The 22,002-nt window shown below is 49.4% G+C and overlaps 1 protein-coding gene across 2 annotated transcripts; it reads left to right on the top strand.

Moving 5' to 3' along the window:
- Positions 1-74: 74 nt before the first annotated feature.
- PURG (purine rich element binding protein G) lies at positions 75-21,712 on the top strand. 2 transcript variants are annotated; one of them, XM_058803712.1, is made up of 3 exons: positions 75-131; positions 1,054-1,897; positions 21,132-21,712. In XM_058803712.1, the coding sequence occupies exons 2-3, from the start codon at positions 1,067-1,069 to the stop codon at positions 21,396-21,398; spliced, it is 1,098 nt and encodes a 365-aa protein (XP_058659695.1). In that variant the 5' UTR covers positions 75-131; positions 1,054-1,066; the 3' UTR covers positions 21,399-21,712. The 2 variants fall into 2 exon arrangements, with proteins under 2 accessions (XP_058659695.1, XP_058659696.1); XM_058803713.1 differs by lacking the exon at positions 21,132-21,712 and having other exon boundaries at positions 1,054-2,179.
- Positions 21,713-22,002: the final 290 nt, after the last annotated feature.

Consider the following 22,002-nt stretch of genomic DNA (forward strand, 5'->3'; position numbering starts at 1 on the left):
GGGCGGAGCGGGCGGCGGGGGAGCGCCAGCCCGTGGCTCTGCGCGGCAGGGGGGGGGGCGGCGGGGCCGCCGGCTGCGGGCGGTGGCGGCGGCGGCGGCTGAAGGGCAGCGGCGGCGATGGGCGCTGCGGGGTGAGTGACCGGGCGTGGGGAGCGCGGCTCCGGGGGCCACGGAGGGGCCGCGGGGCTGCGGGGGGCAGTGATGGGGCCGGAGATGCTGTGCCGGGGGACACTGGGGGCGCTCGGGGGCGGCGCTGGCAGCGCTGGGGGCACTTTTGGGGCGTTGGGGGCAGTACTGGGAGCGCCGGGCGGCACTTTTGGGGCGCTGGGGGGCAAGGGGTGAAGTTATGGGAGCGCTGGGGCTGGAGGTGCAGTGATGGGGAGCACTGGGGCGCAGTAGTGGGGCGCTGGGGGCTAGGGGAGCACTACCGGGGGCAGTGCTAGAGGGCTCTTAGGGCACCAAGGGCCGGTACTGGGGCCGTGAGGGGCCAGAGGGGCACTGGGGCACTACCGGGGGAAGGAACTGGAGGCTGGAGGGCACTGGGGCAGGATATGCAGTGGCGGGGGGGCTCCGTGGGTAGCGGGGGACAGGAGGGCAGTGCTGGAGGAAACCCCAGTGCAGCCCCCGTGCCCTGGGAGGAAGAGCAGAGGGGGTGATGGAGGGGGAAGGCAGCGGCTCGGGGATAGACCCTGCAGAGGGGAGCCGCAGCCCGGGGAGAGGGGTGAGTGCTCCCCGAAACAGGGCACCATAACCCACCCCCGTGGGGTAGCTGGAGGGTCTGTGGCACCACAAGGCAGGACAGGTGGGCTGCAGGGCAGGGAGTGTTGCCGGGGAGTGCCACTAGAATCGGGGCTCCCTTGTCCGGCAGCCGGAGCACGGGAGGGGAAGAGCGCCCGGGATCCTCGGGCTGCTATGCTGCGTGCCAGTGGCAGCGGAGAGGGATGCAGGAGCCTTTGTAGGGAGAGCGGCGCCGAGCGGAGCCGCCGCCGAGGAGCTGAGCAGGCCCCTGGTGCTGATGTTGTTATCTGTGTCTCTGTTGTGTATTGTTTCCAGCTGATCGGTAAAGATGGAAAGAGGGAGAGGAGGAGGAGGAGGAAGGAACCTGGGAGGCTCTGGCCTGCACAGGAACATTTATTCCCAGTCCCAGCAGCAGTACCACTACCCGGCCTCCTCCCAGGGGAGCTGCATGGAGATCCAGGAGCTGGCCTCCAAGAGGGTGGACATCCAAAAGAAGCGGTTTTATCTGGATGTGAAGCAGAGCTCCCGTGGCCGCTTCCTGAAGATCGCCGAGGTCTGGATAGGAAGGGGCAGGCAGGACAACATCAGGAAGAGCAAGCTGACCCTCTCCCTGTCGGTGGCCGCCGAGCTGAAGGACTGCCTGGGGGACTTCATCGAGCACTACGCCCACCTGGGCCTGAAGGGCGGCCATGGGCACCGGCACGAGCACAGCAATGACAAGGATCAGCATCCCCGGAGGCGGCCGCAGCACCCACCGCCCTCACCCCCGGCCTCCGTGGGCTCCGAAGAGCCCCCTCACAGCGTCCTCAAAACGGAGTACATCGAGAGGGACAACAGGAAGTACTACCTGGACCTGAAGGAGAACCAGCGCGGGCGCTTCCTGCGGATTAGGCAGACCATGAGCAGGGGACCTGGCATGATGGGCTACTTCGGCCATGGCTTGGGACAGGAGCAGACGATCGTCCTGCCGGCGCAAGGCATGATCGAGTTCAGGGATGCTTTGGTGCAGCTGATTGAAGAGTATGGTGAGGGGGACATAGAAGATCGCCGGGGGGGAGGTGAGGAGCCCCCGGAGCTGCCCGAGGGCACCTCCTTCCGAGTGGACAACAAGCGCTTCTACTTTGACGTGGGATCCAACAGGTACGGCATCTTCCTGAAGGTAAGTGAGGTGAGGCCGCCCTACCGTAACACCATCACAGTTCCCTACAAAGCGTGGACACGGTTCGGGGAAAATTTTATCAAGTACGAAGAAGAGATGAGGAGAATTTACAACAGCCATAAAGAGAAAAGAATGGATGCCAGAGGGGACAGTGGTGAAGAGCAAGAGGGTCTGGAATAGAGTGCATTGGACGATTAACCAAACAAAGCAAGCAGAAATTGGTGAGAGGGACTGACCTATAGTAATTCCAAGTTGCCCCAGTTTTTTGTAAAGTCCTTTTCTGGTAGTTCTTGGTAACTCCAGTATATAATGTTATAGGAGTCTGGCTATCACGTTAAACTATGCCCAAAACATCTCCGTGTGTCTTAGAAAAGGACCAACCTCCCAAGTCCATATGAGTCAGCTGCTTCGAGTGTTGGAGACTGTGGAAGTATGAGTATCAGCACAAACAAAATCCGACACCCTGACCTTTAAATAGTCTAGAAAAGGCTTGTGTTGCACTTAAACACGATACAAAAGTACCCCTGCCCTGAACCTTACCATGAAATGTATCAGTTTCTGCTTATCACCAGTTTTTCAGGACTGGCTTCTGCCCGTGCCCGGTCTGAAGGCCAAGCAGCACTGTTGTAGAGCATTTATGGCAAAAATCGGCTCCACGTGAATCTCTGGTCTGTGTGTGAGGAGGGAGAGAGGTTTAAAAGTTGACATCTCCTGGTTGTTGAGTTGGAAATGATAGTCTGTTTATGGGTAAAGTCCTGATAACCCATCAGACCTCAGTCACATGCCAGTGAAGGGCAGAAGAGCTGTCGTTCATCCCGTAGTTTTGTGCTGACCAGATCACCTGAGTACCCCAGGACAGCAGAGTGCTCAGCCTCCTGAATTATTGGCAGTGAATGATAACCACTCCTCATCTCCATGTTCTGCCCCTTAGAGGCTGGTGATCTTTTTTTTTTATTTTATTTTTAACGCATTTTGTCCAAAATTTCAGAAGGTATTTTTGTATTAGGTGTGGAGCGGGTGTTGGGAGGTGGAAGGAATGCCGTGGCCGAGGCTCCCGGCTCCTCTCCCAGATTGACGTGGTTCGGGATGTGACCTGGGCGAGGAAAGCCTTTGGGTGTTTTCCTCCTCCTGCCATGGGAAGACCTTTGGGGTGTTGGGTGCGCCACTGGATTCGTGTAGAAAGGCATCTCTGTCACACTCGCTCGTGGCGCATTTTGGAAGCTGTGGTGGATGCCCCATTGGTTTTTCTGTTGTGCTGGTTGTGGGTGGTGCTGGGGAGACAACATCCGTGCCCTGCCATCACCACCTTCCCCCCCAGCTCGGAGCTGGAGCTGTCCTTGAGCTGCTCCAGTCCCGATCTCGCCTGCCTGCCCCAAGGTTTTGCTGTCATCCTGGAGTCTTTGTGATGTAATTTTAAATCTTGTGATATTAACTCTCTGCCTGGAGGGAGAATGTGTGCAATTACCTGGTTGGGAGGTTGATGAAAGGTTCTGTGTTTCTTAAAACATGAATATTTATAGGATAAGAGGCTTGCCCAGCCTTTGGGCAACCAGCTTCTTCCCCCTGAACCAGCGGGAGTTTGACTGAGCTCCAGGTACTTCTAGTAGTGCGTTGCTCACCTTTAAGATTGTTTTAAGCAGGCTTTACCATGTCTGATCAGATATTTGTAATCACTCAAATTGTTTCATTACAGAGTGGCCTAGTGTGCATGTGGACCAGCTGTTTTTCCATGCAGCCATGACCTTTTTTACTTTTTAACCTTTTGAGAAACATCTTTATCTCCAACCAAGACTGTTCACCACTCTGAGTCTGGAGCCACCTGCACACTGCATGGCCACGCTCAATCCAAATGCTGTTGCCTGTTAATGTCATAATGAGAAAGGTTGGGGAGACAGGGTTGGGAACCAAGAGGATAATCTGGATTTTAGTTTGGGAACTAAAACTAGTTAATCTGTTTTAATTTTAAAAAAAGAAAAAAAAAAGAAAAAAAATAACAGCTTGCACCAAAGTCACCAAAGAACCTTTAGGAAAATGTTACAGTTGTGACAAGAAGTAAGAAAGTTAATTTCACTGTTTTAGGTGATTCCCCCTTTAAAACCATATATAGCAGTTACAGCAACCAAGCCTTTGGCTTAGTGTCAAAAACTCCCATCCCTTTCTCCATAGGTTGCTCTTTCAGGTCCCTTTTCAAACCTGGAAGAGGTTCCTCACTCCATCACTCGAACAGCCAGTGGACCATGATGAATCAGCGGGCGTTGTGCGGGGTCCTGGTTCATCAGCGCTCTCGCGGCTTTCGTCCCAATGGTTTTAACAGGTCAATTAAAAAAATAACCCCACCAAACCCCACGTTAAAAGAACTCCACATCCTGTTATGGTGTGAAACCAGAATTTAGTGAATGAGTCGTTGATGCGTACATTAGCGCATCGCTGACTGCTGCTGCCCGTCACAGTGCCTGAGGTAAAAAAATTCACTTCTAGTCCAACAAACCGGAGCTATGAATGTACGAACTTTTTATGCTCTCCTTCCCTGTGTGTGCTCGGCATCTCCCATCCCTGCCCACCTCTGCCTCAAGGGATCGTAAAAGCTCCTGGGTTGGAATTAGCCTAAGTGGCTGAGTGTGTTGTAAGTGCTACTGCCTTCCCTGTGTTCCTGTAGCATTGGTGAGGAAATTACTCATGATTGGAAAGAGATGTTTTCTTCACCATTTTATAAGATGCAAAAAAGGATGCAAAATTGCTTTCCTTCTTGCTGCCCGTTTTTAAAAAAAACTCTTTTTCTTTTGTTAGTGAATTGGCCTTCCAATGCCGTTAGTTTCTTGTAAATGTCACCCAGGAATCCAGCGACGGCCAGCCTTGGTTCTGGCATGCAGGTATCCCATAGGATCCGCTCATGTATTTACTCCCCTGGCACAGGCTGCACCTTAGTATCCAAACCTGGCTCGGGATCTTCACGTTCATTGCCGATCTCTCATGGGTAGAGCAGCAGCTCTGGGTTTCCATTGCCACGGGAAGCACCGGTGTTGGGTTGGGGGAGGACGGCTCTCCAGGCGATGGGAAGCGGATGTTGGGCTGGAGAGCAGTAGGGATGCACTCGGAGTGTAGCAATGCAAGACTTGAATGGTGAGATTCGGAAACGGGTTCCTTTGTATTTTTGGCAGTGCGTCCTCAGCTTCCCAGAGCAGTGACCGCTCGGGCTGCTGGTGCCCAGGAGGGCCCAGCGAGAAAGCTCTGGAACGGTGAATGCCTGATGTGTTTTAAGTGTTTGTTCCTGACGCCCTGAAACTGCCATGTCCCTTAAACTTGAGAAAACACAAGCTTATTTGCACTAGAAAGAACGGCCAAAAACAATCCTTAGGAGGACAGGGTGAAGAGCACCGGTCTGAACCTCTTTTTCTCATGAGAGAATTTCCTATTCAAGCCCTCACCTCTGTTTCAAAATTCTATGGTCCCGGCAGAAAGTCTGTCAGTTGAATTATTAAATCCTAATGCACTTTATATTGTGTAAATAATGCTAGGAGCACATTTCTGCTCCCGCTCCGGTAAGGGGATGCTTTGGTAACGTAGTCTAATGCCGAGAGAAGCCGTCTCCTGCATGCACACCTATCTGTTAGAGACCTGTTGATCCTGCTCAGTCCAGCTCTGCTCGTGTGTTAGAGGAGGACAGGCACTGTATTGAGGATCCTCTCAAACCACCAAGAGTGGGATGATGATTTGGTTTTTTACATTGCAATGTTGCAGAGCTGCTGAGCGCCTTCAGCTCCGCCGTCGCAGCGGCACCTCACCCCTTCCGCAAACTGGGCCCCCCATGTTGCTATCAAGGCTTAAAGCCGAGCTTTGCTCTTGTAGTCTTGACAAAACCAAGTCCAGCAGCTGCCCCGTACCTGGCTTTCCCTGCTGCTGGCGCCAAAGGCGGGGTGGTCCCTGCAAAGCTTATCCCAGATGGAAGGGGCTGGGGGGCTTCCCCTGCCTTGCAGATGGGGGAACGTTGTGTTGGGTGCGGCCCACGGAGCCGGCTTTCCTGGTAAAGTACAGAGCTATGGAAGGGTTGGGAAGCATTTTGCACTGGTGTGGAGAGGGCAGAACCCTTCCTCGTGGGCTCCCTGCGTGCAGCCTGGATGGACGGTGGACTTTACCCAGCGAGAAGCTGCAGTGGTTATTGGTATCTACTCGTCGTCGTTAGTGTTTCTTATCTGTATCCGATATATACCGATTCATATCCACGTATAGGCATTACTATATTTATGTGAGTATATTGTAGCCTGTAGTAGCTCGTAGCGAAATAACCTTATTTATCTGAAGTGCAGTCTGAGGGGGGGACGTCTGCTCCCACCACCGGTCTGGATAAACACGTTATTCCAATCGGGCTGAGTGTGAGCTCCTGGCCGCAGCCCTCGGAAGAATCCTGTAGGTTTTCAGCAGGGCAGCAAGGGGAAGCGTAGTTAAAAGAAGGCAAAGCTCTTCCTTGGAGGCGTCATTGAGGAGAGGTGAGAGCTGTAAAGAGGCAGCTGCCAGCCACGTCATGTCTGTGTGCCATTTTACAACCCCTGGCTCTGCAAATCTGTACTGCCATGTTCATAAAATCCCAAGCAGAAGTATTATAATCACGTCCTTTGTACAAAAAAGAACCCCCGAGCAATTATCAAAATCAATGTCAGCACTTTTTTTTTTCAGCTACAAATGTCCTAGTCTGATAATTGCATCATTTTTTTTCCCCTATGGCCTATTGAAGTGACCTAAACTCCCAGGGAAGTGAGCTGCTGGTGGTTAGGAAGCCTTCTGCTTGCGTGACTTGCAGTCTTGTTTTCCAATTCTAGTAATTTTTATAGTAGAAAGGAGTTTATTATTGTGTATTTTCACTGGGCAGATTTTGCACCAGGTCAAAAATTATCTAATAAGCTTTTTCAGTTTCATGGCATTCCCACTTTTGCTGTACATACACTAGATATATGCAATTTATTAAAGAATTCCTGAAGAAAATTAGACCTTCTGTTTAATTTTCTATGCTGCTTACTCCAAAATTAAGTTGCCCTTTATTTTTAATGATTTAACATGATGTGATGTCTAAAATTCACCTTTTCCTTCCTTTGCTTTCATGTAAAGGTTGTGTTTGAAATTAAGAGTTTATTCAAGAAGGAGTGCATATAAAGGCTGCACCATAAGCTACACCCAAGCGAGGCTGTCATGGCCACAGGAAAAGAGCCCCAGCTAGGGGAGAAGGTGCTTCTGGATTTGGGGGATTTGGAAAAAGCTAAAGCCAGATCTTTTGCTGTTCTGTTCCTCCAAAACCTGCGGAAGCCTTCATGGGCTGACATCAATTTTTCTTCCTAATATTTTGTCAGCCTGTGTTCAGTTCCCCACCTGCACCTCAATAAAGGCAACAGTATATATAAAGCATTGAGGTGAAGTAAAATATCAAGAACTCCTGATAGATGACATGGATTAAAAATTGGTTTTCCAGAAATGTCAGAGCGTAAATTGAGGTTTTATAAGGCGGATGTCGTTTTGGCATTTCTGTGATGGATGTAATTGGATCGCTCCCTCCCCGTGCGGAGGGAGGCATCACGCGGAACCCGGACCCGCAGCCTCGGGGCTCTCTCGTGTGCACCAACTTCTGGAAAGGTGCAGGTGCCTGCTGGCTTTCTCACGTGTGGGGAATGTGGTGGTGTTCCTACTAGCCTGGCCTCCAGGGGCCTGGCTGCCCCCCCCAGTAAAACCGTCATTAACGACTTGCTAATTCATCTTCTTAATTGCTAGGCTGCACAGAAACGCTTGGAGTGCCACATGGAAATTGCTAGCTCTGCACAGAGCCGAAACTTGAAGAGGCATATTCTGTCTTTTTGGGGGTTTTAGAGCCATCCAACACACCAGTATTAAACTGTGAGGGGTAACTGCTCCTGCCCTGGAGGTGTTGGTTGGACACACAGACAATCGGATGGATTTCTTACCACAGTGGAGGAAATCCATCCGGCAGGCGGGAGTTTGCATTTGCTCTTGGTCCTGATCGTTTGCCATGCAGAGATTAATTGGAGGCAGAGATGGCCCTCGGTGGCGGCTGCTGGCAGCCGGAGAGAGCTGAGGCTTCGTGCCCAGCCCCACTGGCACAACATCTGTCAATTCATATGTGGGCACAAATGAATGCAGAGGCGAGGGAGAGAAGAGTATTAGAGATAGATATGCACGGGCATATTGCAAATACTCATTTCCCCCCTGTTTCCAATAGGTCCTTCCCTTGGAGACATTAAACAGACTATCTGTCTGTTCTGTTTCCCGTATTGGAGATGATCAGCGTGCCATAGGAACGAGATGGGTTTCACAAGCAATATCAACATACTCTACTACTAACCTTAAATCTTTACACTGCAATAGAATCTGCATTTCAAAACAGCAGAGAGTATGTGGGATAAAAGACACGGGTTAACCCCAGGCTCTTACAAGTATTCCCATCTGGTTCTTGTTGGCTTGTTGGGAGCACATGTTGTTGGCACAATGCAGAGGGAGAGGGGGAGTAAGAGCAGAGATAAGTGCTTCTCACCAAGGCAGAGGAACAAAAAGGCAGGAGGGGGCGGAGGGAAGCGAGGACAGGATGCGTGCTCCAGGGAATCATAGAGCATGGTGATGGTTGTATCCCTAGTAGGAGGAATAGGCAGCACCTTCAGCACTGGAGTCCCACAGAGCTGGGGAAGGAGACACAGAGCCTGGATCCTAATGCTGTACTCCCTGGGGACCAGGGTGGTTCTCTTGGGCTGGTTCTCCTTCCTCTTTGGGATCAGTAACACGCTCTGCAAGTGTCTAACCTTGCCAACCATCCCACCGGGGCCAAGTGTGTCCAATGGGTGGAGTTACTGCTTTTACAGCTCGCTCTCGGAGGCTCACGTGGCTGGGCTCTTGCTGGGCTTGCCCAGGAATACAGACAGAAGCTCAGAGGAGAACTCAGTTGTTGGTGGCCTGTAAGGTTTGCTGGTGCCTGGATGCTTGTGTGTGCTTTTCACCAGAGCCTTGCTCCACATCGGCTGCCTCCCGCTCCAGAAATGAGTGATGGAGTGTTGTGTGTATCCGTGGGGCAGCTGCTCTTTTCCATTTCCAAGGAAAGGAGTTGGTGAAGTCTGGAGTGGATCAGAGTAGAACAAAAGTGGCTTTCAAGAACAATCTCATGCCTTTGCAAAGGGTTTTGTGTGGTTTCTAACAAGACTCTGAGGATGATCACCACTTGTACCGCCTTTGCTTTCCTGGGCCTGCCACTCTGAGGGCTGAGGTGCATCAGGGGTCGGTGTCAACAGCTGTTGAAAGCTGTGCTTTGAACCAGTGAAGTGCTGGAGTAATTGTCTGGACTATGGGAAAGCTGTCAGTGTGTGGAGCTGGGCCTCCTGATAATGGAGATGGGATTGTTTTGGCTTTATCCTGCCTGTGCCTGTTCTCCACCACTAAAAGGGGGTGGATGACACCTTCCTACCTCAAAGCAGTGCAAGAGTTCTTGTGATGGTCTGATGCTGATCAATACTGATGGTATCCGGAAGCAAGACAGGGAGAAATTTGGGGTGAAATGTAGTGTTTGGAAGGTTTGGAACCTACCTGACTCTAAACTTGAATTTGCCAAGTGCAAGGATGCCTCTAATGTGCATTTCAGGGCCGGGTACAGAGCAAACAGCATTCATATTTTTCCCAAGTTGAACAACCTGGAAAAAATCTGTTCTTTTAAATCTCTCATGCTGGATACTCCCAGCTCGACACTCCCTCCCTAAGCTATTTCACCCTATTTCCTGTCAGATACTTTTCCTGCTGTCCAGTCCATGTCCCTTGCTTTCAACTTATTCTATTGCTCTCTGCCTTACAGGTCATGCTCTCCAGAGGAGTTATAAAAACAGTTTGGTTTCTTCTCTGCTGCAGCTCTTACATATAATTAAAGGCTGTTGTCAGGTCTCTTCTGCATCCTTTCCAAAGGAAATACAGAACCTTCCACATGGGGTAATTTTTAGCCCTGGTCATGTTCTTGTTGCTTTCTGATGAGTCTGTTCAAACACAAATGTAGGGAAAGCACAATAAATGACAATATAAGCTCCCTGTGCCAGCATGTTTGGAAATACAGGTTTTCCCTTAGATTCCTAAATCTCCTAGGATAGTGTGTCAAGAATCACAGAAATACTGGCATGAACTTTCCCTCAGTAACATTTTTAGTGTGAGGAGATCTGGGAGTTCTGTGTAGGTCCAAGGAGAGACAAGCTCCTGCTGTCCCACAGTGCCACCACTGCACATGAATGTATGATGTATATTCATCCTAGCAGCTTCCAGAGGGGCACATGTGTCAGGCAGCTATTTCTTCCCTCCTCTTCCTAGGGAAAAGGCTGGGTGTGCCGATGCAGCCCTGGTATTTTGAACATAAATCAATTATCCCTGCTGTTCCATGTCCAGGGGGGATCTGGAGCACATTGTGTGCTGGCAGCAGCGACCCCGCCGGCTTTGAGCACAAGAGCAAAGCTCAGGGCTCCCAGGGAGTGAGCCCAGCCTGGCCTTGGCAGTGCTCCCACTGCTTCCCTTGGCAACTGGTGCTGAGCAGGAGCTGCTCTGTCTCTGCACGTTCCCCCTGGACCTGTGGCTGTTTTGCAAATTGTCACTTTTGCTTTGGGCACGGAGGAGGCTGCTGTGCTGCTGCCTGGTTGGGAGGTACCTGATGGAAAAGGAAGCTGGCAGGGGGAATCTAAGGCCAGAGACCTTAGGCTCTGAGAGGGAGGTGATGGAGCACTGCTCTGTAGTAAGTGCAGCTCAGTGTGCAGTCAGCAGGTAGATGGGTTTTCTGTTTGGGTTGTCTTCACCACGCTGCTTGTTCTTTCCTCCTAGATGTTGGAACACTTCTGAGATCTCTATAGGGCTGCCTAGAACAGGAATCTGTGAGGGAACTGAGTGGCCTCCAAGGACAGTCTTTCTCCCGAGCCTCCAATAAGCATGGCAGAGTGTTTGAAAAGTGGAGCATTGTGCTGGTGGCACTTTGAAAAGAGTTTTTCCCAGGTAGATATCCTATCAGGGGTGAGCAGAGGCTACTGACAGCCAAGAACAGAGGGCAAGGGTATCATCTAGTTCTTGGCAGTAGCATTTATCCTAGATTCAACAACTCAGTTTATGAGCACATCCCTGTAGTAAGTGATGAAGTTTTTTAATTTAAGCCTTTTTAATAATCTCCCCCATCGTGGTAAAATTAGGGAAAGAATTTTCTGGCTGAAATGTTTACCAGTAAGCTGAGAATAGGCACTGTTTCACAAGGTGAGCCAAACTTCTGTGCCTCTTACCTCAGAGCATATCCTTTAAGCTGGCATTACATTTCTTGCTCCATCTGGTTGCCAAACATCAAGGTCACTAAAGCAGCACAGGCAGAAACCCCTGTAGGTGTTTATATGGCTGAGTGCATAGGGACATTCTCCTCTCACTTTGCTGGCAGTGCCTGATCCTGCTAGTGTTGTCCCTTTTTCCTGCTCGATCACAGAGTTCGTGTCTTGTTCATGACCTGGCTTGAGGGCCCTAAACCTCTTTTTTTCTTACAAGTTCAGCATCTTTTCCTTAAGCTTTCATTATGAATCCCTCTGGAAATGTTGTGCAAAGCCCGAATGTGCCTTGGTTCCCTCCTTCACTGTGCGTTTGCTGGCTGCTGCAGCCAATGTAGGACAAAAAGATGTGGAGCTGGCTATATTTTTCCCAGACAGTCGTTTTGCTCCCTGTCTGTTTTGGTGTGTTTTGGCCTCAGCTATTCCAGGGATCCTGTTCCACAGCTCTCACGTGCTTCTGCAGCTGCTGCATGGCTGGTGGGGCTCTGGCAGACGTTACCTCTGGACTGGGGCAGATTCCTGGGGTGAAGCTGCAGCAAAGCAGGAGTTATTTAACCCTGCAGCCAGCCATTCCCTCAGGGATGGCTCCCATGTGGAGAGGGCTCCATGGAGCAGTTCCCTGGGGCAGATCTGGAGCTGTGCTGGTGGCAGACTCCGAGCAGCCGGCGCACACCATCTCGCTTGTAGGCAATGTCTGACAGCTTCCCCAGGGATGAGCTTTGCTGCATCTGCTGCAAGTGCTGCTCTGAGCTCAGGCTCTTCCTTCCCACCACGGCTCAATGGCATGCCTGGATCCTTTGTTATGTGTAACCTCAATTTGGTTTCTTTGAGCAGTGCCAGGATTTCATTCTCCCCGGGACATTTAAATGGGGTGAAGAGTAATTAGAGTCGCTTTTCTCTGCATGTGTAATAGCAAATGCTTCCAAATCAGTTTGGGAATCGACCCAGGGGTTTGATGTGGGTTTGTAAATTCAGGCACGTGGGAGGAGAGTGCCCACAGCAAAGCATGAAGATGTGGAGATAAGAGCTGTGCCTCTGCCAAGCTCCTGTCTCTCTTTTACAGTCCTGTACTGACTCCGCTTGCTGCAGTGGGAGCCACCAGGACCAGGGACCACCAGAGCCTGCCCATAGCACCTGGGTCAAAGTGGCAGCAGACACCTGAGCTAGGCAAGGGACCACCACCCACAGGTACTGTGTGTCCTATTACAGCTCAGAGGGAAGCTGCCAACAGCTTTTTCCTGGATACCACAGGAGCCCAGCTCTTTCATCCTTCCTCTTCTGCCTCTGGTGCATCCTCTCTGGAGAGCCCAGAGGCATGTCTGTCCTGGGATCAGTGTGTGCCAGCATGCAGTGTGCACGTAATCCTGCTGCATCCCGGCCCCCTCTCCAGAGCAGCATTTACTGCTGATGTCAGCACAGTCATCCCTCAGTGCTGCCAGGGGTAACCCTTTGAGCTAACCACTGATAAGTTCCTTCTAGCTGTCTTATTTTAAAAAAAGAAATTAAAAAAGAGGAGGAAGGTGCTGCAGTCACCTGATGAACATTTTCATGGATGCTGCCAGCTTTTTACTGTGGGTTACCTTGGTGAAGGCATATTACAGAGACTTTTCTTTTAAAGAGAGCTTAAAACTGTCTGCTTGGCAGTGTGTGTTTTATGCTGATAGATGTGAAATCCCAAGAAAACCCCCAATCCAGACCAGGAAGCAGAGGTGGTGCCCACTTAACTCCTGCCTGCAGCATCAAGCTGCACTTTAACCTGTTGCTTTTCACACCTCTTTCCTGCTCTTAGGAGACACCTTCTAAAGCTGGGATAACCTCCCTAAACCTCGCTCCTCAGGCTCTTCACAGAGGGAAGTTCACTCTCCTGCTCCCTTCTGCAGCCCTCGAGCTGTTGCAATAGCCCTTGAGGTGCTCTCTCTCCTTGTTCAAAACCCACGCCAGCCTCTTCCTCTCAGCGAGGCTGAAGATGTGCAAAACAAGCAAGAGGGCACAATATGGGGATTTTTCACTTGCCTCAGCCTAAAAACCAGCCTCCTCCAGGCTCTCAGTCTTCCAAGAGCTTCCCACCTTTCTAGCCAAGTGGTTTGTTTGCAAGAAGAAAAATTGGTAGCTTTGTGCTAGCAATAACCGGAGTCCTCTTTCACTAGTGCAGGCATTTTCTCCTTTGAATTTTGTCTGAATGCAGAAACTATTGTGAAATGAGAGCAGTAATATCAGGAAAGGGGAAAGCAGAGTGCTTCTCTGGATAGGGTTTGATACAATTTGAAGCTGCTTGTGGAAGATTGGCTGGAAGGTAAACTAATTTGGGCTTAAAAAAGATGGTGCTGGTAAAGTGTGTTAGTGACTCTTCAGCAAATGGTCCAAAATAGCTTTTTTATGGTCTCTGACCTCTAGGAAAGATAACCGGATTTTTGATCTTAGATTGAAGGGGCAATTTCTGCTGGAAGAAACTTGTGTTCTTTAGAAACCATCCCAGGCTGGCATTTACTGTCAAAAACATTTCATGGGAGTGGACAGAAAACAAGCGAAAAATCACACATCTGAGTCAACCCCAGGAGAGCCTTGCAGGATGCTGTGGCTGAGCTATATCAGAATGAGATCAACCATCCAGTATTCAGGATAGGTCCTGTTGTCATCCATCCTCCTGGTGGTCCATGGCCACCAGAATTTCCTGTGAGGGTGTGATTAGTCAGGAGCTCCTGGTTTTGCAGCATCCTGGACTGCAGAGGAGTTGTGGCCCCAAGGAGAAGCGTTCCACTCTGACATTCCTGCGTTGTGTGGGAGCTGCAGTGCCCATATCAGGTGGTGGTTGCTGAGGTGGGTATTGAGTTACAGGGGTACCTTTCCAGAGCAGTGCTTGGTCACCAGCTGTTGTCCAGGTCACTGTGCCTTTTGGTACAGCAGCAAAAAACCACACCTTTCTCTTTGAATTTCAAGTCAGGGGCCTGTTTTCTGCCAAGCTACCCCCCACCGTTTCAAATGTATTTTATTCTCCTTTTCTTTGCACTGGTCCCGTTCCGCTCCGCTCAACAGCTGCTACATTTAATCCCAGAAGCTGCAGTTGGTAGGGAGCAAAGTGATCTCCATATAACCTCTCTGTTACTCATAAGCGTGCATTATGAAGCTTAACCGATGGTAATAAAATGTTTTGCTTTCAACATGCTGTCCCTGTGGTCCAATGTTCCCGTCTTCAGGCTCCATCATTGCGGCGGGGCGGCGTACCGGAGCTGTTCTGCTGCTCCCTGGGAACGTGCCTGGGAATACTGGATGTAGGCCTCATGGATACCCAGCTAGGAGGGATGGAGAAGGTGGAGCAGAGTCTTTTCCATAGGTAGTGGCACCAAGCAGCTTTTGGAGGAAGATTGTGTCTTGGCTGGGACCCAAGTGCAGGTTCCCATCTCCCTAAGATTGTCTGGCACTGCAATCTGCTGTGAGAGGCTCTTCAGGGAGCAGAGGAACAGATTGCAGTCCTGCTGCTTGGTTGGGTTTTCTTCATCCCTTTCACAACCACTCTGCAGGTTCATGGCTTTATTTGGCTTCTTGTGTTTCCTGCATACTAAAAAAGGGCATTTTCATGCCATCCTGCACGATGGATGTTTTTGTCCAGGGGGGAAAAAGGATGTTTCTCATCCACATTTAAGTAACCATACAAAAAGTGGAAAGTCTGCTTTAGGAATTTGGGTTTTGTTTACACACCATTGATGCTTTTATTAAAAGCATCTTTTCACATATAAATAATTTAGAGGTCATATGATTTTCCTGCTCTAAAACGAAAGCAGGGATTTCAAAGCAGGGATCTCCAAGCATCATTTCTGTGTCACGGTGGGTTGCATTAGCCCTACAGCTGCCTTTTGTTGAACAGGACGGGGTTCTTCCATATTTGAGGTTTGTGGCATTGGGTTTCAAAGAGGAATTTTCCAGACAGGGCCCCCCAGAAGGTATCAGAATATATGGCTTTGTCAGGCAACGATAACAGCCTTTTTCCTAGAGATTGCCATTTTGTAAATAAGCTTCTTCTCCAGCAGCACAGCTACAGCTAGGAAAGATGGATGATTATTTCTTCCCAGAATGGGTCTTCCGCTGCAGGATCTGGTTTTTATTGCGATAATTAGCATAGAATTAAAAATGGCCCCACATCTTCAGTTTGCACTGTAGTGTCTCTGGTACCCAGCAGCCTGGGCTCGTGTTTTCCTTGGAAATAGGCTGTGTCTGGGAATCGCTTGATTCACCACTGAAAACCAGTGCACAGATATCTGCAGCCTTCAATGCAGCAAAAGCCTCCGCCTCCAAAAAGAAATTACTGCTCCTAATAAACTTTCAAATCAGTTGTTTTTTGGAGACTGGGAAAGTTGCTGAGGATGTTTAGGTGAAAATCTAGATCAGCGGCTGGAGCAGTTTTAAAGGCATTTATAAATGCCTTTAAAATCTGGAGCTTGGGTTAAAGGTGAGGTCATGGGCAAGCAGACAGCTTTTTCTCCTAAAAACCTGTAATAGCTTTTCTTTTTAAAAATTTAACAGGGTTGCCACTCCAGGTGGAGGCAGAATTATGAGGAGTGTCACACACAATGACAATGTATCTGTAGGAGAAACTAAAGCCGCAGAAATGCAGCACCACGCGTAAACTTCCTGGTGAGAGCCGTGCAGGAAATTACTGAGCAATTGGACACGGTGTCCTAGCATTAGATTTATTATCCACTTCCAAATCATCTGCCAAAAATCCTTTCCATCGGAAGACAGGAAAGAACGTGTTATAAAAAGACCTGGAAAAGGAGTCCTTTTGGCACGGGAGTTTTCAGGCTGGTAATTGTCCATGCCTTCAGTGTTTGGGTTTGGTCTCAACATTGAGGTCAATGCTACTTAAACCAAATGTGATCCCAGTGCCTACATATGGCACATGCTGAGATGTGCCAGTCTTGCAGGATCACTCCTGGAATACAGTCCTGGAAGGTGCTTCTTTGCCCAGTCTATTGCTCAGTGATTGCTTTTAATTCCACAAGGCTCCAGCATCACTTAGGGAAGGCTGGCATGCTTTTCCCTTTTTCCCCCATGATGGACTTGTTCCTTGCTGGGTGGCAGGGTCATGGCCACATCCACATGCTTGTGTACATTCCCCTGGATATATCATTCCAGAAGTTTCTTGTCTGGATGGTGGACTGAGATGGTGGTGGTGTTTCCCCACCATGCACCTTGTTGCTCTCCTCACTGCGGGGCACTGCTCATATCACACTGCACTTCTCCAGCTCCCACATCTTTTCCTTTCTTTCCAGTTGTATGCATCGATATCCCCTGTATGCACAACCTTGCTCTTTGTTAAATCCAGCTCTTTCTGGCAGTAAGGGAAACAAGTGACGTGAGTTGGTAGCTCTGTTTTCACTCCTGGGATATTAGTGTTCCCTGCTGCTGGAAAAGCATCTCCCTAGTGCTAGGTCTCTGAGGAGAAACATGTCTGCAGCTGTACCTGCAGCATCCCCCACAGATCCTGCCAGCTCCAGCAACTCAGTACTTTTGACTTAAAAAGAGCTTTCTCCATAGAAAAGATCCACATCCACCTTGGACGCACCAGATGTTACACAGCCAGATGTTGCCTTCTACAACACTTGGGAGAGTTGGTGGTCCTGTGGTGAGTTTTTTGGGGTGCTTGCTGAAACACAGTGAGAACTAAAGGTTCTGCTTTGTGTGAAGAGGGATCAGGCTGGGTGATGGGGCAGTTGGTGGGAAGTGTGTGTTTACCGAGGGAAAAGGGAATGCCTGTCATCTGTTGGGATGAATCCTCCTTTCCCAGCCTCTCCCCAGGAGCGTGCTGATTCAAAGTCCTTCTCTGGAGCTTTGTTCCTCATGAAAACCAGTGTTTACCAGACCGCCTTCATCGTCTCGTCCTTGTGTTCGTTGTCCTTTGGCAGGTAGGGTGGTTAAGAGAAACAAGCCAGCTTAATGCATGGTCAGGAAGCTGCAATTAATGAAGCAGACCACAAGTAAATAGGTAAATAGGCTAAGCTGTAAGATAGCGTGTAAGAGGAGGCAGTCTGCCTCTGCAAAGTGCATGATAAGCATCGGCCAAGCTTGTTGCAGACACTGGGCAAGGCTGCTTTCGCTAGACTTTGAGTATCCTAGTTGCAAAGGCTCGTCAGTGTTCCTAAAGGCTCTTGGTTTTGGAGTGGGCTCGTCCTTTGTTTTCTGTGCGCCGTGACCGCTTGCTTCCTGAGCGGGTTCGTAGTGATGGAGTTCATGGAGCTGTTCTTTATAGTAGCCTAAAAGGTGTCAGTTGTTTGCTCGTGTGTGTTCACAAGCTGAGCCGTGGTGTGATTTGAAGCACTTTTGGTGTGGCATGTGCAGTTGCAGTGCTGTCTGTTTTTAATTTCCCCCAGGGTAGCGTCCCCGCCTTCCCCCGTGTTTCGGACACTGAACCAAACCGATGCTGGGACTAGCACTTTAAGTACTAGCAGTCACTTTGCTTCAGACTAAACTGAGCACTGCACTTTTGTACCTACTGTTAGCACTGAGTTTTCAACTCTCTTCTTTTCCCCAGCTATTTCCCCTCCTAGGCACAGTGTTAATTATGTAGGGGCCATCAGAAGAAAATTTTGAGGTGTGTTGGACCACTGTCCAGTGCCTGATTTTCATTACATATCCATTAGCCACCTGAGAGTAGGGAATTTACCCATCCAAGTTTGTTTTACACGACAGCACCAACACCTACAGGCAGACGTGGTGGTTGTTGTAAACTTCGAGGTCACATGCAGACCCAAGGGCATGGCTTTTAAAAACACCAAAGATGCAGGAGAAGTCTCAAAAGGGATTGGGATGGTGCAAGATCATCTTCTTGGCACCTGGAACTGAGTGGAGCGGGAACTCTTGTGTCTGGTATGGGACCCCGGTGAGTCCATGGGACAGCGCAGGCCAAACCAGTCTGAGAGCCTGGTGCCAATAAAGGCTGTGCTCAAGCCACTGCAATAAAAGCCATCATTGTGCCTGCACTGAAAGTGCTGTTGGGATTGGTCGTGGGCTTCAACTGCAAAAGGCATTTTGAAGTAAAAAAGATTTACAGACCATTTGAAAGATGGAGCACAATAACCCTGGGGTTTGCTGTTGGATTTGAAAAGTGTTGTTAGGAGTTGATCAGCTCTCATGTTCAGAGGCAGTTCAGATGTGCTATTCCTGTTAAATTCCTGTGGTATTTCCATATGGAAGGCCAGGGATCAGAGCTCCCTTGCCAGCAAGAAAGCAGCAGGGTAGAGTTAGTAGGAAACATAGTCAGAAATCTCTAGGATTTGGAATGGTGATCCCTGGGATGCTGAATAATCTGGGTTTTGCTGCCCCAAACCACCCACTCCCAACCACCTGGTGAGGTTTTGCTCCTATAAAAGCCCCTGTGGGTTTTCCACAGCAGCAAATGAATCATGGTGGGTATGAGAGCCCCATGTTCCCTTCATGCCAGGGTACCCACAATTGGGACTGCTGCTTATCATCCTTGATGAGCCCACAGTCAATCCAAACCCTTCTCTGGCAATCCTCCGTGATGGGAGTTTCTCCCCGGTGACACTTGATGGATAAACCCTGCCAGTGCAGCGTGATCAGTGAGAATGCAGAGAAGGGAATTAGGGCTTCTCCTTCACTGCTGCTAGCAAGGGGCCAGCATGGAAATAACCTTCAGCAGCAAAAAGAAATGGGTGTGTTGGGTTTCCCTGTTGCAGCAGATGGAGGAGTTTTCCTAAACAGCTCCAGTTTTAGTGGCTGGTTTTGTTGGCTTCCTTCTTCAGGGGCTTGGATATTCATTGGGAACCCGAGGCGGTTAAAAACCCCAAATCTTGAGCAACCCCAAGTATTATGCTCTTGCATCCTCTGTCACGGATGTAGAAACAGAAATAAAATCAGCATTTTGGGTGGGGTTGGTTCTTTTTCTTCTTCACCCCCCCCCCCCATCCCCAGCCAAATTATCCCTGCAAATTTAGCTTTAAAGAAATAGCACCAGGCCATGCTGCTGCTCTGTCTGAGCCCCCAGAATTATAGTGGCTGAGGGAACAGCCCTTTCAGAAAGTACCCTGGTGACTCAGAGCCCACATCCTGCTCACTGTCACCAGGATAAAGGCAAACCATTTGGAAAATCCCCCCCCCCCCGCAGCAAGCCCACCATTCTCACTGAGTCCTTGGAAATAAGCTTGGGAGAAAGGGGGATGTGGAACAGGTATTTTTTTGTCTTTTTTTCCCCCTTGGGTGTAGTTTTTTGTCCTTTGGAGATGGCATCTCATCCTTTGGGAAGGTAGAATTAAGTGTTTTCTCCTGCCTGTCACATTTGAGGCCTGAATGCAAATCCTAGCACAGCACCTTTTGCTCTGGAAGGGCCTTTTAGGTGGAAAAAAAGGATTTTTAGTTGTTTGGGTTTTCAGATAGCTTGTGGGAAGTGCATTGTAACAGCACACAGGCAATGCTTTACCAACCTTTTCTGTTCCTCCAAGAGAGACTTTTTAATTTGCTTCAGTAGTTTAGAGTTTGTTTCCTTGAAAGTCTTTTTGGACCCATGAAAATGCCCTTGAAATGAGTCAAGTTTATCAAAACAAAATTGTGCACACACCCATGCACTGGCCCATGTGTTCGTGCTTGTCTCCCTGGGTGTGTATACACTCAGAGAAATAGATTACTTCCCAAAACATTCTTTTTTAAATTTTTTTTTGGGTTGGTTTGGTTTTTTTGGGTTTGTTTTTCCCCACCCCCAGGATATTAACCAAAAGGTGTTTTAAAGTCATGGCATGAAAACTCCTAAATGTAAATCTGAGTACCTTGTGATGCTAATTAACAGGTTTTCTCCTGAAACTTTATGTGATGCTTAATATTTTCCTTAGGAGTTTTTGTTTAATGTTAGATCATTGTTCTGGAGGATGTTGGTCCTACTGGCATTAAACTAATGGAAATAAAATGCATGTGTTACAAGTGTAGAAACGGTGAAGAATTAAGTGTGAACGTACTGTACGATACCGATTCTGTTTTCAAACAATCTGTTTTGCTGTTCAATAGTTGACATATGGAAATGCCAATGTACTGTAATTTAGCACTTTTCCAATGGACCCTGTTCTCACTATGCCTGAGGGAAGAAGCAGCTTTGGCTCGAGGCCGACTGAGGGCAGCTCCTGAACCCTTTTCTTCGTGTTTTGGCACCAGAAGTGGCCAGGTGGAGTGTCAGTTTGAGGTTTTCTCATCACTTTGGTGGCTGCCACAGGCCAGAGTGGGGTGGCTCTTCCATCCCCGTGGCCAAACCAGGGCCATTGTGCAGCTTGGTCTGGTGAAAAGGAGGGTGGAGTTAGATGATTTGTAAGGTCCCTTCCACTGTGGGATTCTGGGATTCCCTGATTTGGGAGGATGGGCTGGTGGCACTGTGCTCCACCAGTGCATCCCCCGGGAGCCAGGCTGGGCTCGGGCTGTCTGAGCTGGGGTGGGAAAGCGGCCAAAGCAATCCACAGTCCCTGAAATCCAAGGGCAGAAGGGCCAGCTCAGCAGCCACCCCTCTGCAGCCCAAACCCTCCTTTCCTAGTGCTAACAGGGTGCAAAGTGTTACTTGTCATGTACTGTACTGAAAGGGTTAATTGATCAGTGACTGTATTGTACTGTATGAAAACTCATGAATTGCCTTGTATTGTTTCTAATGGACTGTTCCATGTGTCCCCACTGCCCCGTTGTTCCCAAAGGACTTTGCATGTGCTCAGTTGGCTCCTCCAAACTCTCTGGTGCTAACTCCTCCCTATCTGATGGTGCTCCTGCGGACACCAACTGACCACATGCCCGTCCCCAGCTTGAAGTCCACCACGTCTTTCTCGTCTGTTTGTATCACACACACACACACACACACATATGAGAAAAATTAAGGATAAACTTGAATTTGTTTCAAAGCCTCATTGACAATCTAATGTTTTCTATGTCTGCTTTTCTTTTAGGATGGTTTTTCTAGAAAGCAGCTCGCCAGCACCTTCACCCTAGGAGGGGATTTTGCCCTGTTCACTCCTCTGGCATCTGCAGTGAGCTGCTCCCTCGCTGGCTTTTCAGGCTCAGCCACTGGAGCCAGTGAGGAAGAGGAGGTGCAGGTGCCTTCAAAGCTGCCCAACCCTAAAAAGCAGCTGGGATTCTTGTGGCTGCTCGGTCCAAACATAGGTGGGCGGGCACTGAGGGTCTTGGAGGGGATGAGCCTGCCCCTTGCTTTGTAGCAAAAATTGGCTTTTAAGGAGAATGGAGGTGGAAATTGAGTCCCAAAGGTGCCTCTGTCTCCTCCCAGCATCATTCCCGGGCCTGAGGTTTTCCAGGTGACACCCACCTCGGATGGCGTGAACAGGGCCACCCCCTCCAACCCCCCACCCTCATGCGAACTGCTTTTTGGACAAAATGAAATCTGACTATATTTTATATCGATTTGAAAACAAAGTCTGATATTTACCCCTGTTCTCAACTGAATTTGCATATTGTTGTTTGCCACGATATTTGTTCTGTCCTCAAATAAATTTGCTTACTTGTGTAGTCTTAACTGTCTGCTCGGATTCTTGCCATCAGATTTACCCCTGCTCCAAGGTGCCTGCACCACAGCTCTCCTTTGAGCGCTTCCCAGGGAGAAGAGAAGGAAGTTTTTCCGGGAGGGGGAATCATTTCAGGCTGTAAATGTTTTTCTCTCCCTTATCTCCCATTCATCTCCCCGGGGCTTTTCAATTTGATGCCCTTTCCCCCCGCAATCTTCCATCATCGGCTCCTTCTATCCGGGTAAGTGCGCGGCAGAGGAGCGGCTGTGCCTCAGCCCGCTTCATCTGAGCGATAGAATTG

Source organism: Ammospiza caudacuta, chromosome 4, assembly GCF_027887145.1.
Source record: "Ammospiza caudacuta isolate bAmmCau1 chromosome 4, bAmmCau1.pri, whole genome shotgun sequence".
Lineage (NCBI taxonomy): Eukaryota > Metazoa > Chordata > Aves > Passeriformes > Passerellidae > Ammospiza > Ammospiza caudacuta.